The sequence below is a fragment of the Eleutherodactylus coqui genome, chromosome 12, assembly GCF_035609145.1.
Source record: "Eleutherodactylus coqui strain aEleCoq1 chromosome 12, aEleCoq1.hap1, whole genome shotgun sequence".
Taxonomy (NCBI): Eukaryota; Metazoa; Chordata; class Amphibia; order Anura; family Eleutherodactylidae; genus Eleutherodactylus; species Eleutherodactylus coqui.
The window spans coordinates 27,642,825-27,662,276 of NC_089848.1; the positions used below are offsets into that span (position 1 = coordinate 27,642,825).

General features: G+C 40.3%; 1 protein-coding gene across 1 annotated transcript in view; it reads right to left on the minus strand.

The window, feature by feature from the left end:
- MYRIP (myosin VIIA and Rab interacting protein) overlaps nucleotides 1-19,452 on the minus strand; it is a 398,493-nt gene that overhangs the window by 200,116 nt on the left and 178,925 nt on the right. The window contains exon 3 of the mRNA XM_066584716.1: nucleotides 7,884-8,105. Coding sequence (XP_066440813.1) covers nucleotides 7,884-8,105 — 222 coding nt within the window. The remainder of the gene's footprint in view (nucleotides 1-7,883; nucleotides 8,106-19,452) is intronic.

The following is a 19,452-nucleotide window of genomic DNA, read 5'->3' on the forward strand; positions in this document are numbered from 1 at the left end:
CCCTCAATTCCAACACTGGTTACAACATGAGGATCTGTATGACGCCCGCAGGACACTGAGAAAGAATTCCCGTGCTCTTCTGACAGGCGCATACTCATGTATTGATATGTTTCTCACTACTAAATGTGTCTTGCCTGATGTATCTAAATGTGTTACTGGCAATATGATGTAATTTAACCAAGCTCAGATAATTATGTCCATTCATATTTCATGCCACCTGAGTCTCAATAAATCTGACATAGCAACCTATATTAACCCCTTAAAGGGGTTGTCTCGCGAAATCAAGTGGGGTTATACATTTCACGTGCCGATTCCAGCCAATCAGGAGGCTGGAACCGGCACACATCATGGGGGCGGAGCTACGCGATGACGCGTACAAGGGGGCGGAGCCAAAACGCCGATGCTTCCAAGACCAGCCGAAGGGAGAAGATCCATCTGCGCAAGCGCGTCTAAAAAAGCAAGAAGACACCGAAGTTAGACGGAACCATGGCAACGGGGACGCTAGCAACGGAGCAGGTAAGTGAATAACTTCTGTATGGCTCATATTTAATGCACGATGTACATTACAAAGTGCATTAATATGGCCATACAGAAGTGTATAGACCCACTTGCTGCCGCGAGACAACCCCTTTAAGGACCAGGCTGTGTTGTACCCCAAGGACCAGACACCTTTTAGGGATTTTACTCATGTGGTGGTTTTACTGCCTTATTTTTTTTCCTTTAGCTACAAAATTATTTTTGGTGTGTTTTTTTCCCCGTGACAAATAGGGCGATTTTTTAAATATCTTTTTCACTGACTTTTTTTCACGTTCTTTAGTTTTATTGGGGGTAAAAAGCTAAAAAAATGATTTTTTTAACATTTCTAGTTTTTTTTAAATTAGTACATTTATGCTAAAATAAAGTATGGGAACGGGTTTCTCTTTTTGTGTCGGAGGTTTTGATATATAATATGTATGATTTGGGATTACAGGGCGCTTAGAGCGATGGTTTTGATTGGCCTCTGTTTTGGGTTATTTTCTTTCTTATGTATATATTGTTGTTTTATTCTGTAATTTTGTTTTAGTTATGTAATTATTATTTTTAATACTTATGTCCCCCATGATGTCAAATAAGACCTCCTGGGGTCATTCACATATTTTTTTTTTCCCACTGTAGCTGGGGCATCCGTAGGAGCCCCAGTTACAGGGAAAAACAGCCCCTGTAGTGACATTAGTCACTGGCAGAGCTGGTCAGGGTCTAGTATGACCCTGCAGCTCTGCTGTAGCTCACATAACCTCCCGGCTCCCATAGTGGAAGTTATACTTCCGCTTTCACTTTCTAGTACACAGTGCTCATTGAGCACTGTGTACTCGGCGAAGGAAAAGGCAGAAAGGGTTAAAAACCCCTCCTCCAGGTTATCAGCTGTTACTAACAGCTGACAACCCGTCCTGTCTCTGATTGATTGCAGAACCAGGAGGCTTAAATCCCCATCATAATTTTACTATCGATGGGGCTTTAAGCCCAGGACCAAGTGCCGTATATTTACTGCGCTTGGTCCTTAATGGGTTAAAGCATTTTTTACAATCAATATCCCTTCTATTCAAAGTCTCTTTATTTTGTGGATATTCTCAAAGCATACATACAAGGCCTTCCCATTTGGCAAGCAGAAAGATTTAAGAAAACACTGCCCTAAAGAAACTCAGAACGGTCTTGATAAAATAGCCATCCTGGAACGTCAGCATGAATTCAACCTGACCTCCTCAATTCTCTCTAAACTTAAAGCAGCTCAAGTATCTCTTAAAGAGATTTTAATGCTGCAGTATGGGAAATACCTAAGAAAGCTGAAAATGCCATATTATAACTCCTATAAACAAGTGACTAAGCTCATGGCTAATAGGGTTGAGGCAATCCAAGGAAAAGCAAGGATTCCATTTTTGAAATCTCTGCATTTAGATAACATTTTTAACTCCTAACATATAGCTAATGAGTTCAGTAACTACTACTACAAGCTGTATGCTTTAAAAACAGACCAAGAAACCCCTCTGCCATCAACTCTCCAAATACAACAATTTCTAAGCTCCCCTTAACCTTCCCATCTTATTGCTAGTAACAACGGAAGAGCTCTCATAGGCTATTCGTACTCTAAAGTCTAAGTTGCCTGGGTTTGATGCGTTTTCAAACTAGAATTCTAAAATATTTCAAGAGTCACTCTTCCAACAGTTATGTAATCTTTCTAACTATGCAATATGGTAAAAATGGGAAATTCCCTAACAGAATAGTATTTAACAAGGAGAAAGTCCTACATCTGGCAAAGAAAAATGAAAAAAGCACATACAGAATGGGAGGAACTGGGCTAAGCAGCAGCACATGTGAAAAAGACTTGGGTATACTAATAGATTATAGACTGAACATGAGTCAACAATGTGATGCAGCAGCCAAAAAGGGAAACACAATTCTGGGATGTATTAAGAGAAGCATAAAGTCTAGATCACGTGAGGTAATTATCCCCCTCTACTCTTCCTTAGTCAGACCTCATCTGGAATACTGTGTCCAGTTCTGGGCACTCCACTTTAAAAAGACAGACAAACGGGTTTGAGAAACCCCAAAACCCTAATGGCCCAGCAAGACTACAAGCATGCCCAAGGTGCACATCACCCAACTCGAACTTCCTACACAGTATTTGGCACTGCTCCAAGATCAAAACATTTTGGATAGAGACTCAAAAATTGGTGCAAGACATGGGTGGTCAATCTCTCCAACTAACACCACAGACATTTATATTACAAATACTGCCAGAACAGTCAAAAAAGAACATGATGACCCATACCATTCTCCTGATTAGCAAAAGATGCCTTCTCAATAGCTGGCTACAGCCTGAACCCCCGGGAATAGAGGAGGTCATACAGCAACTAAAATATCTCCTTAAAATGGAAAGAATAGAAATAGAGCGAAGGGCAGAATCCCAAGCCCCAAAGTTTTTTTAAAAATGGAGGGTATTCATTGAAAAATTTCTTGACCCCAGTGAAGTCAAAGAATGCATGACGCAATTTACCAATACAACATGGTACTATAGCCAGAAAGATCCGAATAGACTAAGAATATTGGAGGTGCCGTGAGAAAAGTCAACCGCAAGAGCCTTAGTCCGTAGAAGGTCCCATTGACAAATGTCTTCGTCAGCAAGTCTTAATGTCTTAATGTTTTAATCTTTGATATGTTTGGTTAATAAAGGTTACGATGTATAAGAGAGGAAAGAATAAAGGAAAATGGATAAGATTATACATGAGTTAGAGACAAAAAACGTTTAAATTGTGAAAAACCTAAAGAAGAATGCACACAAAAGAGTGTTGACAACATAAATTTATTGTAAAGGATTACACGTGATGCAATCTTATATGCAAACATGACTGAAATATCTACACGTATGTAATCTATGAAAATGTTAATAAAAAGGAGTTTTAAAAAAAAAAGACAGACAAACTAGAGCAAGTTCAGAGAAGAGTTACCAAGAGGGTGAGCGGTCTGCAAATCATGTCCTATGAGGATGTGGGAATGATTAGCTTGCAAAAAAGAAGACTGAGAGGAGACAGTAGCTGTCTACAAATATCCGAAGAGCTGTCACAGTGCAGAGGGATCAGCCCTATTCTTATTTGCACAAGGAAAGACTGGAAGCAATGGGATGAAACTGAAAGGGAGGAGACACAGATTATATATTAGAAAAAACTTTCCAACAGTGAGGGTGATCAATGAGTGGAACAGGTTACCACGGGAGGTGGTGAGTTCTTCAATGGAAGTCTTCAGGCAGAGGCTGGAAAAATATCTGTCTGAGATGATTTAGAGAATCCTGCACTGAGCAGTGGGTTGGAGCAGATGACCCTGGAGATCCTTTCCAATTCTACCATTATATGATTCTGTGAAATTCCCTAAAAAAATGCTAAAAGCATTATTTTACTTAATTCTTAACTATATGCAAAAGTGTTAGCCAATAGGCTATTCCCTATACTTCAAAAAGATAGTCCAAAGTGATCAAGTTGGAATTACGAAAGGCCATCAAGCTAGCACTAGACACCTCAAAAAGCTTGTTGCGTCAGCTGCACCTCATCAAACATCTTCTCTTTTTCTAGCTTTGGATGCGGAGAAGGTACACTATAGAGTTCACTATGAATATTTACTTGAAACTTTAAAATGCTTTGTTTTTAAAGCCTAATCCTCTTGGTGATCATGACCCTATATACTTGCCCCTTTGCTACGGTTTTGGCGAACAGCATTCTTTCAAAACCTTTTTCAATAACTAATGGCACATGCAAAGGCTGCCCCCTGTCCCTACTGATATTCTCTCTAGTAATGGAGAACCTAGTCGAAGCAATAAGAAGCAACCCAGTTATCAAACGTTTTACGGTAGGGCAACAATCCCAAAGATGTAATTTGTAGATAATGTAATCTTAGTACTCACAAACCCTTTATTATCCCTTCCAGCTGTCGTGGACACCCTAGAAACTTAAAGTGACGAAATCCCTAATGATCGGTATTAATCTTTTGAATTCAGTGCAGTCCTGAATTACTTTCAGACTTGGAAATTCAATGGACACTAAAAACTGAAAATCTGATAAGTGCAAACTTCCCTCGATTACCTGCAGCTCTCCAAAAAAGAGCTGTATTGGCCCCCGATGAGACGACTTGACTTGGCAGAATAACATTATATAAAACGCTTGTACTTCCTAGGATATTATATCACTTAAGAACCCTACCGGTATTTTAATTCCAGACTCTATATTCTCTTCTTTTCAATAACAAATTAATAATTTTATATGGGGAAAATCAGAATAAAAAGTAGGTCCTTCGATCTAGGAGCAAGATTAAGGATTCAGGAAATGTTTGGATGACTTACTAGAGGCATTCTCTATTATGCCAAAATCAATGGAAAATGGTGGTATGGGGATTTCAAACCTACGTAACTATCAGCCTTTTTGTTGGAGTAGATGTTGACAAGACCTCGGCACTCAAAATTTGTTGAGGATAGAGAATTGGAAAAAGCTCCTCATTTCACATTTTCCTCCATTCCTTATGCTTTCTCCTCTCCATCAGTGTAGACTACTCTAGAGGCCTGGTAAAGGGGAATTGTAACTCAAATTCCCTATATCATTTAATTCCTTTATTGGTTCCACCATCGACAATCTCTCACCTTAATCTGCACATTATTCTACACAAATGGACTGAGAGAGCAATTTCAGATATCCCCAACTTCTTTCATCAGAAGAAATTGTTGCCCTTTGATCAAATACAAGCTTCATACAACATACCATCATCAGAATTTTATTCCATCCTTCAACTATGAATTTTTTATGCATAAATCACAAGCTCAAGTTCTTATCCCACCACTCCTGGGAGACCTACTCCAATTGAAATTAGACCGCCTTAAGAAGTCCTCACATACTATTATAAATTCATAATTGGAAGCGTGATGTGGTGATGGCAAAATCCATAGAGGAGTTTAAGAGGGGACTAGATGCCTTTCTAAAGCCCTATGATATTACAGGATATAGACATTAGGTGACCAGCGGGGTTGTTGATCTCGAATGTTGATCCAGGGATCACTCTGGCTGCCATTATGGAGTCAAGAAGGATTTTTTCCCTCCAAATGAGCTAAAGTGGCTCGTTGTTTTTTTTGGACCAACAAGGGGGAAGGGGGGGGGGGTCGAAACAGGCTAAACTAGATGGACATTGTCTTCATCCAGCCTAACATACTATGTTATGTAACACTTAAGAAAACAATGCAGTTCCTCAATTGGGAAAAGGTATTTACGCACAATAATGGTCATATGTTCTTTTCTGATTTCAAAAGTCTGTCTCCTACACTTCCCATTGAGAACAATACCTAAAACGTCTTTAAAGATGGCACTATACTCCATTAAAACGTTCCCAACATGTTCTCCAGACTGCTGGAGACAATGTGGAGAGCCAGGTTCTCTGTTCCATTTTTTTGGCATTGCCCTCTTATTCTCCCCTTTCGGTCCCAAAGTTTTCAGCTAATCAATCACATTCTTCCAATTAGCAAAGAGGCAAAGGTAGCGTTATTACTCCTTGGAACTGAACACTATCCAATGCAATACAGGGCTATTATCTGTAAAATTCTCCATGCAGCATGGCTTTTGATAGCCAGAAGTTGGAAACTATCGTCTGTTCCATCTGTGTCTGAGCCTGTCCCTGTTGTTTCCACTCACTGCTTATATGAAAAAATGTTTGGAGCACATAAGGGTGAATTAGGAATCTTCTCACATAACAGGGGCTCTTCATTATCCAACTACAGTTATCTGCAATCTTAGCAGTACTAGCCTTTAAGAAAAGACTCCTCTCCAGTTCCTTCTCCTCCTATATCCCATCATATTGGTAAATGTCTACCATTTACCATTTACCAAAAACCTGTTACCTATAACTCTTGTTGGTGCTTAGGGGGGCTTCACACGAGAGTGTTTTTGTGCGTACATAGGTGCGTACATGAGTGTGCACCCATGTACGTGCAAAAACACGCGTGAATGCAGGTCCGTGCATTGTTTTCAATGGAGCCGCGGCTCCATTGAAAGCAATGTGTGCATTCACCATGGTGCACGCATGTCCTATCTTTGCAGGCACACGCCTGTAAAACACAGACATGTGCACACACCATAGGGAATGCATTGGGGCTAATATGCAAGTACAAAATACACGCTCGTCTGAATCCACCCTAACACATGGTTTTTCCCTTAGGCCAGCTTCACACGCACGCATTTGTGAGTGCAATACACGAAGAACAGACCTACTAATTCAATGGGTTTGTTCACGCAAGAAAATAAAACATGCTCTATTTTTCTGTGTATTTGTGCACCAAAGGTCCCTATAGAAGCCAATGGTGAGAGTGCGCAAATGAATGCTCCATATGCAAGGAAATGCGTGCAACACTGGAAAAAGAACACATCTGGAACTCATTAGATGAATCAGTTATTTCAATCGGTGTGTGTTTGTGTCCCCCACGCCAAAGTGAACATGCCCTATGGGCAGAAAAAGTACGATAAGATATGCCCTTGTGCGCAAAAAAGTCTTCTTTAGCCTGGGTTCACACACACCGGAATCCTGTCGGAAATCTTGCGGTTTGGCCACAGCGAAAAACCGCGAGATTTCTGCCGGGAGAAGCGCTGCTTCAAAACCCGCGGCACTTAGCCGCAGGTTTTGAAGCGGCCTGGCCACTCGCTCTTCTGTTGCGGCCGCGCTTCCATAGAGGAGAGCGCAGCCGCAGCGGAAGAAGGAAAAAATATACATGCTGCGGCCGGGGAATCTGCGCCGCAGCGCCGGCTTCTGACGGCTTTGCCGCCGCGGATCCGCCGTCCCGTGAAAAATCTCATCCACACAGCTGGCTAATCCCATGATTAGCGGCCGCAGGCGGATCTGTCGTGGCGAAATTCCGGACAGAATCTCCGCGGCAAATCAGCCCTGTGTGAACCCAGCCTTATAGTGCAAAAAAATTGTACTTCACTCCCTACTGTACGTTATTTACAGCCTTACATGAACTAAACGCATGTAGCTTTATGTTTTCATTCCTGGGCTGTTGTCTATTGTGTTTTATCGCACACTGTATGTCATTTTCTTATTGTTATTCCTTCTAAAACGTCAATAAAAAACTATTGGAATAAAAAAAAATAAGAGCAAAGAGTTACTTCTGCGGTTTGTTTATGAGCGGAGTACAATGACTCTCCGGTGACTCTTGGATCTACAGTTGCACTGCGAGTAGAAGGCATGATATATATTTCTGGAGCGCTGTACAGAATATAACGGCCATTGCACAGTTTCCAGCTCGCCCCAGAACTTGTTCCTGCAGTATTGATTATCTGAACCCGGCGATGACATTTAAAAGCCCCGCTGAGAAAAGAACTAACCTTGTTTGCTGGCAGACGTTGCAAATCCAGGCCTTCTCTTTCTTTTGGTAGGAGCTGCAGTTTTTGCAGATGTTGAATTTGCAGTCCAGACACTGCCGCTTGGAGTTGATCAGAAATGTGAAGGGGGAGCAGCACCTGATGCAGCAGTGCTCATTAAACTTCTGATGCTTTGACAGAATGGAGCACTTATTGCCCTCCTCGTCCAGCTTCTGCTTTAGTTCACTGAAGAGGGCAAAGAAAACAGGTTTTAAACTATTGCACAGAGTCTGAGGAGTTAATAAACAAACATACATGATATGATACCAATTCATTAGTAAAGCGTCCAAAATCGTTAGCAATTCAAAATACCATCCGTGATCTGCTATGTTTAATATAAATCTATACTCATTCCTCTGACGTGCATTTTAAGCCCTTAGTGCCCCACGACGTATTTGTATAATCTGGATGTGCAGGATATCTATGGAGCGGGAACGGGAGCGTAGCCCACTTCATATAGTGCCAGGGTAAACTGCATTTGACAGCTGACACCCGACCGCAACAGCTACGATCAGCATTCACACTGATCATGGTTGTTAACCCTTTAAATGCTGCTGTCAATTCTGACAGCAGCATTTAAATTCCCCCGATCGGCATTCAAGGGTCCAGAACAATCCTCCCTTCAATGAGATCATGTGATGCTGTTCTGAAGGGCTCCAGGGTTGCAATGTATTTTCACCTGTCTTAACCAATTTTGGGTTCAGGGTTTCCTAGGGGGTTTTCTCTTTCAGCCATTATACAATGGCGCCATCTGCTGGCTAGAGCCAGTACTGCGGTATGGGGCATGCTGGAGAGGCCCCCAACAACAGAGCGGCCAGGAATATACAGTAAGAATACCCTGCCAGATGTCTTCCGACATCGGAAGCTGTACAGCCTTCAATCAGAATGTCTTTAGACGTCAGACAGTGGATTGGAAAGGGTTAATATAATGCCAGCAGTAATACCATATACTGCAATACTGATACATTGCAGTATATGGTATAATTTATCAAACAATTGCATGTTCAAGTACCCTTTGGGGACTAAAAGGAAAGTAAAAATAAGTGAAAAAAGATTTTTTTCATTATTGTAAGAAGTAAAGGATATTAAAAGTTAAAAAAGCTTTTCCATATTTTTTATAAAAAAAGATCAAAACAATAAAAACAAAAACATATTTGATATCGCCACGTCTGTAACAATATCTGTCACATAAACACGTTATTTATCCCACATGGTGAACAACGTCAGAAAAAAAAAATATACACAATGCACTTTTTTGGTCCCCCCGTCACTGAGAAAAAAAAGCAATTAAAATGAACAAAAAGTTGTTATGCACTCCAAAATGGAACCAATAGAAAGTACAGGATGTCCCACAAAAAATGCATAAAATAGAAAAGTTACGGAGGTCAGAAGACGGAGGCAGAAAATAAATTTGTTTCAAATATATTTTATTTTTTTTAAGTAATACATAAAAAAAACTTATATAAATTCGGTATTGTTAAAATCATACTTACCTACAAAATAAAGTGATTGTGTCATTTTTGTCGCAGTGTGTACACTATAAAAACAAGACCCCACCCTGCAAAGATGGCAGAATTATGTTTTTTTCTATTTCACTCCTCTTAGAAACGTTTTAAAGTACATTATATGATACATTAAATAGTACCATTGAAAAACAAGTCCTCAGGCAGCTACGTGGATGGAAAAATGAGCGAGTTATGAGTTTGAAAGTGGGGAAGAATAAAACAAAACAAAAAAAGGGCCACATCCTTGGGGTGCATTCAGACGACCATATATCAGCTGGGTTTTCACGCCCAGACGATATACGGCGTCTCTCTCTGCAGGGGGAGGAGGCTGGAAGAGCCAGGACCAGTGCACTGAGCTCCTGCCCCCTCTCTGCCTCCTTTCCACCCCCTCTCTGCCCCTCTGCACTATTTGAAATGAGAGGTGGAACAGGGGCGGGGCTAAGTTCCCGGGAATTAGCTCCACCCCTGTCCCGCCTCTCCTCATTGAAAATAGTGCAGGGGGGGGTGGAGAGGAGGCAGAGAGGGGGCAGGAGCTCAGAGCACTGCTACAGGCTCTTTTAGCCTCCTCCCCCTGCAGGCAGAGACGCCGTATATCGGCTGGGCGTGAAAACCCAGCCGATATACGGTCGTCTGAATGCACCCTTAGGCTGCCTTCACATGGGCATGAAAATCACACGAGATTTGTGCGTTGCCAAATTGTGTAATAACTATACATGTCAATGGTTCAGTTTTCAGTCCTGTACAAACTCTGCCATTAGATATGACAGACTATTAAGTCATATTAGATGATAGGCTCAGGAGCTTCACCTCTGGGTCATCATTTGGATCGTACAATTACTAACATAATCCAAAAGGATTTATTCATAGAAAGTCATTTTAGAACCATAGTCTAAGAAGAAAGAGAAAAGTCCTTTCACACGTGGACTCAACATGACTTCTGAAGATGTCCTGTGGTACCTGGCACCATGACCTTAGCAGGAGATCCTCCAAGTCCCATAAGTTGTGAGGTGGGGCCTCTACATATCAGACTTGTTTTTCCATGCATCTCACCGATGCTTGATTGGATTGAAATTTAGGAGTCAAATTAACACCTTGAATGAATTGTCATGTTCCAACAAACCGTTCCTGAGCAATATTTGCAGTGTGACAGTGAGTATTATCCTTCTGAGAGACCCCTACCATTAACAAATAACATGGCCATGAAGGTATATACTTGGTTTTGCCATTTCTTCTCCATAGAAGATATGAATTCCTTCTATGGAACTGAACCACGTGGGCTAGCCTTCGATCCTCGCACAAGTAAAAGCCTTAGTTACCATAGCTTTCAATTACTCAGATGGAACCTCAGATGGACAGATGCAGAATAACACTGTGTGAATGCAGTCTTACAAGCAACCACATGACTTCTTGTCCATGTAACTCTAATTTCAATACACGCATTGAAATGGACACAGGCATTTCTATCTGTTGTTATGCTGGATATTTCTTATCTATGAAACTAAGGTAATTTACTGTAAAAGTAAACTATGTCATAGTTAATATCTAGATCAAGAGTAATTATGTTATATTAATTTATATAGTATTTTTTCTGTGTATTTTTAAGTATATTATTTTTTAATTATTTAGGATAATCTTTTTTGATAATTTTTTCTTTATGATTCGTGTAAGTTGATGAATATAAAACGAAAAATACAATAAAAATAATTTAATTTTTTTAAAACTAATAATCAATATGGAACGAAATAAATTAAAATCACAAGATATGAATACATACATTATGAACTGTCACCATGTGAGAATAGTAAATTAATAATGATGGTTATATGGGGTATATTTATAGCCAATAATGCCATTTATTCATCAGATCCTGTTTTGACATGTGTTTAAGAAACTTGATGGGTTATTATTAGAGATGAGCGAACCTACTCGGCCACGCCCCTTTTCCGCCCGAGCGCCGCGATTTTCGAGTACTTCCGTACTCGTGTGAAAAGATTCGGGGGGCGCCGTGGGTTAGTGGGGGGTTGCAGCAGGGAGTGGGTGGGAGAGGGAGAGAGAGGCCTCCCCCCTGCTACCCCCCGCTCCGCCACGCCTCCCCCCGCCCCCCGAATCTTTTCACCCGAGTACAGAAGTACTCGAAAATCGCGGTGCTCGATCGAGTAATTACTCGAAACGAGTATACTTGCTCATTTCTAGTTATTATATTATACTATCATGTGTTCACACTCTTCATTAAGAAATGTATTATATTATTCCTTAGATAATAATATCCCTTCAAATATACAATTAATGGATATATTCTTGATATACATCCTCTTGAAATATCCTCTAATCATAAAAGTATAGAATATATTTATCCAGTAAGAATATTGTTGCCCTAAAGGGAACGGGACAGCAAAATAATCATTCAGTTTATAAGGGGTTAAAAATCAGCTGTTGTTTTTAATCAGATAAGTTATTTAAGCAAACAGGTGGTGATGCAATACAAGAGGTGATCAAGGCTCAGAGTGGGCTGAAACGGGTCCTCCGTGTTCTGTGATTTTATGAAGCACGTTTTCTAATAAAGAGAAGGTTTTATTCACCATAAATCCGAGTTCCCATTTATCTGGATGTCTACTGTGAACGTGGTTTGATAAGTAAAGATAAATAGGCTTAAATTATTTACCGGCAAGTAAGGTTAGTGTGGTAAAAGCCAAGGTCTTGATGAACTCACTGGCCTCAACCTACCGAATACAATATATAGTATCAGATTTGAGATGTATTATCAGGTGATTAGTCTGAAAAGGTGGCCATTGTTATGGCTCACTGGCCATGGCAGGCCCAATCCACGTAATACTCACGCCACTGCAAGCTCCGTGTCATTTCGGTGCTGGACGCCAACAGCTCTTCTTTGTTGGCGTGTGGATAGATTGGTTGGCTGGGAGGCGTGTATCCTAGCCAGCAAATCAACGCTCTTCTTACACATTTAACCCAACTCTTCCTCACAAACGATGCCAGTTATACTATTAGTTATATTAGTTTGAAGGTGTTTCTGGTCAAGTCTGTGGCTCCTGTCCCATACTTCAGTTCAGAAAGTCTGTTTAGCTTCTAGTGTTTTCTGGGGTGTTGTAACTATCTCCTGAATATTTGTGATAAGACATTTGTGTAATATCTAGTTCGTTGTGTGCTTGTGTAACATCTAAGTTTGCATATAATGTTGGACACTCATTGCAGTCATAATCAATTTACAGCTAGAAAGAGTCAGAGTAACTCCAGGCTCCTCACATGGGGTCACCCTCATCAGGGTGAGTGCTCTGCTTTTAGCAAGGGTGCTCTTGCATTAGTATGTAGGGTCAAATTACCCTTTTCCACAATACCTGGTTTCATTATATATAACATATTGTGTAAGGCTGAAAAGGGCATATGTCTATCTAGTTCAGCCTAATACCCCCAAATGTTTATCCAGAGGAAGGCAAAAGGTAAAAGCCAATTATCCTCATTTTAAAGGAAATAAATTACTTCCCAATTCCAATCTGGCAATCAGAATAATGCCCGGATCACTGACCCTTCTGAAATAATCAGTGATATAACATGTAATATTGTAACATTCAAGAAAGACATTCAGGCTAATCTTGAACTCATTTAGTGAGTTCACCATCCCCACGTCCTCAGGCAGAGAGTTCCATAGTCTCACTGCTCTTACAATAAAGAACCAGCTTCTATGTTAGTTTAGAATTTTGCTTTACTTTTTGAGCTTAACATATCATTTATCTTTTGGGTAAATACAAAAAATGAGAACTTCTAAAACTTATTTTATTCAGATCACACCAGCCGACACCGAACATCTGATAGTGGCCAGTGTTATAATCATTAGTAGGAGGTGCCCTCTAGGGGTGGGACTCAAATTTTTAACACGTTCTCTACCTGAGTGATTATGTGTGTGAAATGCCCACGACACAGCTCGCCACAGAAAAATATCCCAAAACTAATAATTCAATAAAACTATTTCAATGCTCCAAATATATATTGTAATCATTAATACTAGAACAGTTCATTAATCATTATATAAATACAGCACCAAAACCCAGCTCAGTACATAAATACAGCACCAGAGCCAAACTCAATATGTGCATACAGCACCAGAACCAAGATAAATTAAGGGATAAACTGTAGAGTAAGGCAACTCCCTGCTATTTACTTTTGTAATTTTCCTAATATGCCCTGAACAATAGTAGACTATGATGGGAGTTATCACTTCACAAACAAGAATGTTACTACCTATTATCACTCACTAGTCCATCTAGTGATTATAAGACTGATCAGAGGCAAAATAATCAATTACATTGTGATTCACACAGTGTTATCTCTAATAAGCATTGTTATTTTCTTCTCCATCCAATCCAGATCAACATGACAACTGATCCTGGATGCAACTTGTCTCTTTAGAGGTTGCTACACACATGTCTTTGGTTCTTTGCTTTTTCATATCCATAATCCTTATATTAAGACTAGCTGATATACCCGGCTTCGCCCGAGTTAATTTGGTACTGGTGTTTATCTGGTTTTCACACGGAAAATCTTATGAAGTCATGGTTATTTTAGAGATACTGAGGAAAAAAATATGTTCACCATTTTGCATGGTTCTTTGTGTTACCCAGGAAACACCACATGGAGGTAACCATGCAACGTTTCCTTTATATAAAATGACATCAGGAAGTGAGAGACTTACGTACTTAAAATTTGGACGCTAATTCTTTTGCGCATAGAATTGAATAATTGAGTTGAGACCTATTAACTTTTCCTATTCATGACATAATCAATGCTCGTGCCAAATTTCGAGTTTCTATGACCCCGGGAAGTGAGAGAATTAGATTCCGTATGTAAAATTTGGATGCTAATTCTTTTGCGCTTAGAATTGAATAATCGAGTTGGGACCGATTAGCTTTTCCTATTTATGTCATAATCAATGCTCGTGGCAAATTTCAACTTTCTATTACACCAAGAAGTGAGAGAATTAGATTTCGTATGTAAAATTTGGACACTAGTTCTTTTGCGCTAGAATTGAATAATCGAGTTGGGACTCATTAACTTTTCCTATTTATGACATAATCAATGCTCGTGCGAAATTTTAAGTTTCTATGACATTGGGAAGTGAGAGATTTAGATTCTGTACGTAAAATTTCAATGCTAATTCTTTTGCGCTAGAATTAAATAATCGAGTCGGGACCTCTTTACTTTTCCTATTTTGGACATAATCTATGCTCTTACCAAATTTCATGTTTCTACGACATCGGGAAGTTGGAGAATTAGTGGCGAGTCAGTGAGTGAATCAGTGAGTGAGTCAGTGAGGGCTTTTGTCTTTATATATATAGATAAACTTTTAAAGGTGACACACATGGTTTCCCCTGAATTCTGTATAACAGTGCAACTCACAGCACCCCCTCAGTAATGAATAACAAGCTGCACTGTATCCCTGTAGTAAACAAGGAATTATATGGTTCCCCTGTAATAATAAATAGCCGTACTGTCCCCCTGTAGTAATATACATCCACACTGTCCCTTTGTAGTAACATATAGCCATAATGTCCCCCTGTAGTAATAAATAGCTATACTGTCACCCTTTAGTAATAGCTATCCATACTGTCTCTCTGTAATAATATATAGCCATAATGTCCCCATATAGTAAAAAATAGCATACCGCTCCCCTGTAATTATATACAGCCATACTTTTCTCCTGTATAATATACATCCATACTGTCCCTTTGTAGCAACATATAGCCAGCATGACCCCCTGTAGTAAAAAATAGTTATACTGTTGCCCTTCAGTAATATATAGCCATAATGCCCCCATATAGCAATAAATAGCATACTGCTCCCTTGTAATTATATAAAGCTATTCTGCCACCCTGCAGTAACAATAAGCCAAAATGTCCTCTGTATTAGTATCCATAATGTTCCTGGTATTAGTATCCATAATGTCCCCTGTAGTAGCTATAATGTCCAATGTAGCAGTAGGCATACAGTCCCATGTAATAGTAGCTAAAGTGTTCCCTGTTGTAGCCATAATAGCAGCCATATTAAACTCCATGGTAAATAATACAGCCAGCCCACTGATACCAGACAGCAGCATGGCCCACTAGGAATCTGCCCAGTCAGGCAGATTGCCAGTACAGGCCTGAATGCAGGCAGCGGAATTGCCGCTCCCTGTATTTGGGAAGGGACCCTGCCTGAGGCACAATACCAAACTCGACTCATAGACGGCGTGTCCCTGTGTAACATTTATAACCATCCTCTGCTTTCCATCACTAAAACAGTTACTTACCTACTTACACACATTCTCCCCCAGACCAAGCATTCTCAATTTATATACCAAGCTTTTATCTGGCACAGTATCAAACACTTTGGAAAAGTTCAGATACACAAGATCCAGTGACTCCCCACTCCAGTCTAGAACTTACCTCCTCATAGAAGCTGATCAGATTGGTGTGACAGGAGCGATCTCTCATAAACCCTTACTGATATGGAGTTACACAGCTATTTTTCTTGAGTTTCTCCAGGATAGCATCTCTTAGAAACCCTTCAAACACTTTCCTGAGTGAATACACTGGTTAAAAACTATTCAACAGATTTGCTTTCTCCTCATCACTCTCTACAATTCTTCCCTCATTACTTTTTAAAGGGCCAATACTTTCAGTTTTAATGTTTTCACTATTTATATAGTTGAAGAACAGTTTAACATTAGTTTTACTCTTTTTGGCAACCATTCTGTCTTTACCTTTGCTGCTTTTATTAGCTTTTCACAAAATTAAATTTTTTCCTTCTAGCTCATATATATTTATGTTATCCACGTTTGTATATTGTGTGTATATCCGTCCTTTTAGGACACAATATTACGTCCAATTCAGACATAGTGTTTTCCGTCCAGCTCTGACATAACAGCCATTCACTCCAGATACAACAGCCGCTGATCGACAGCTATTGCTCCTGACTACCCCATATACTGTATATGTATATGTCTCAGTGGTGAGAGACAAGCCACTGTCAGAGCCCTCCGACAATGGCTTATCTCCTGTGTGGTCAAGGGATTGAGCATGCTAAAATCCAACATGCCCCATCCTTCTTGGACAGGGGACACCCAAATACACATTGAGGTCTCAGTCACACGGGTGTTTTTTCGCGCGATTTGCGGATCGCATAATGGATGCGCATCCGCAAATCGTGTGACCGGGGCCGACGATTTGCTGAAAAATCTGAACCTAGCAGCGTTTTCAGCGAAACAGCCCCGCTATCCTCTGCCACATTCAATAGCTGAAAGCTGCCTCTAATTGGTCCCTGCGCTCAGCCAATCAGAGGCAGCACGCATTCACCCATTCATGAATTCATGAATGGGTGAGTGAGAGCTGCCTCTGATTGGTGAGGGCTGTGACCAATCAGAGGCAGCCCATTCAGCAGGCGGGGATTTTAAATCCCTGTCTGCTGAATACTGAATACAATCAGAGCTGCCTCTGATTGGTGAGGGCTAATGGTATCCAAGAGAGAATCCCGCAGCACACCAGGCAATACGCTAACAGCGCAGAGGTATTCAGCAATGTATGCCAAGCCACTGAAGGGACTATGGACCTCCAGTCCCCAAGTCAGACATCAATAAAGAAGAAGTGGGAGCATCCGTTGAGGGTTTTAAAGTAAAATCAGCAACTTTATTACTCCATATTCAAAGCAGTACAGGCAACGTTTCGACTACAGTTAGCCTTGGTCAAGCCTGGCTTGACAAAGACTAACTGTAGTCGAAACGTTGCCTGTACTGCCTTGAATATGGAATAATAAAGTTGCTGATTTTACTTTAAAACCCTCAACGGATCCTGCCACGTCTTCTTTGTTGATGATTGGTGAGGGCTGTGACCAATCAGAGGCAGCCCATTCAGCAGGCGGGGATTTTAAATCCCTGCCTGCTGAATACTACACAGAGCAGTTCAAGTGATCTGCCGGCCGGACGCGGCTGAACTCCGGCTGCAGGAAAAAGGTGAGTATACTTTCTTTTAAAAAATTTTTCATATTTTCAGGATGGTTTTCGGGGAAGGGCTTATATTTTAAGCCCTTCCCCGAAAATTCATGCAGCGCTTGCCGGCAGCCCATTGTTTTCAATGGAGCCGGCTGTATTGCCGGCTCCATTGAATTCAATGGGCGAACATTGTATTCCTCTGCCACAGCTGTTACAGCTGTGGCAGAGGAGAACGATCTTTAAGTATATGTTCTCAATGGGGTTGGCGCTGCTGCTGTCGTCCCTATTGAGCGCATATATAGAACATAACAATGCGCAGAACACAGATAGGCGCGTTCTGCGAATCGTTGTGTCCTATAATTTATCGCATATCCGCATAAAAAGCGGACATGTGACCGATCCCATTGGGATGCATTGGGTCTATAGATCTACAGATTGCAAGCGCGTCTGCAGATCGGACCAAAAAACGCTTGTGTGACCGAGCCCTAAATAGTCAGCCAATACTGCATGTTTGGGTATCATTTATGTAATTCGTTTTTGTTATTTAGTACTGATAAAGGTTAAAATATACAACAAGAAAAATGAACCAACCTAAATAATAGCAAACAAGTCTTCATACCTATAATCTGTGGGTTTACAGTCATTGTGTTTGACTGCGTAAGGAAGAATGGGATTTAAGACAAGGACAACATTAGTATGATGTGTTTGTCACCATGTCGCACTCCAACAAACCCACCTTGGAATACGGCTGTTGCATAGTCTTCGATGAAATATTCAGTTGAAGTTAATGTCACTGTGCCGATTTGCATATCGCTTCTACACCGCCGCGTGTACTCCTCTATACAAAACCAGACTAAAGTAAATAACCGCGAATAAATAATAAAAAAAAACCACATCTGATCCAACCACTTAGCTAAAAGGTTTAAATCACGTCAAGCGCAGAAGAGTCTTTAAAGATCCCGATGAAAAGAATATTGAAAGATACAGCGCTCTTGCTTTTCCTCTAATGCTTATATATTCTGCACTGCCCATGAAATAAATCTGACACACACAGCACGAACGAGATAGCAGGCAGCGATTGCCGAATAATTTACAGCTCTAACGAGATTCTAGGACAGGAAGGAATGTATCAAACAGGCAATCCATACCGCATCCACCAGCTACAGCCAGGCTGATAAATGAGTAGACCCTGAAATGAACCCTGACAGCAATTTATGGGTTAAACAAGCTGTGACATCATCATGCATGTTCAGAACATCACTTGAATACTAATTACTGTATATTTTCACAGCAGCGATACACCCGGCTCGTTATACCGACTGCATATTTAATGGGGCATTCCGGAACAACATGTATTTGCTTTTGCCACAATTGTCTAACATTGACACGACCTATTTACAATTAATTGGTAATAACTTACTTTAATAAACGGAAACTACCCAGACTTTATTGCTTCAGTCACAGAACATAAACAATTACCATTGTTAATGATATAGAAAATAGTATTTTCCATTTGAGCAACTTCAATAATTTAATTTCATATGAATAGTCCTGCTATACTGCTTGGGAAGTGCTTTTATAGAGCTTGCATTTTAAGTAATACTGATATTATAGTCTACAAAGATTTGTAGAGTAATTTTTTTAATTAGCTGGGACTCTTAGTTAACTACCTGCTATTTCGACTGGCTTTAAATGATAACTCTGATTCTGGCTGTACAACGCCTTAGATGCCTTGGAAAATGTTTATCGCTGCACCTAAGTGGTTAACAAAGGGAGAGGCTGAGGGGTATCAACCAGAGGTCTAATAATGGTCTCGAGGTCTACCATAACTATACAATCTAGATATACTTATAACATGCTGCAATACAGTAATATTGCAGTGCATTATATGAGCGATCAGAAGATTGCCTGGGACATAGAAAAAAAAGGAAAAGATAAATATAAATGTGCAAACAAACAAAGATAAACAAAAGCCTTATATAGGCTACTTATCCCTTTATTCTGTAAAAATAAATACATACTTGGTATCACTATGTCTGTCATGACTCATACA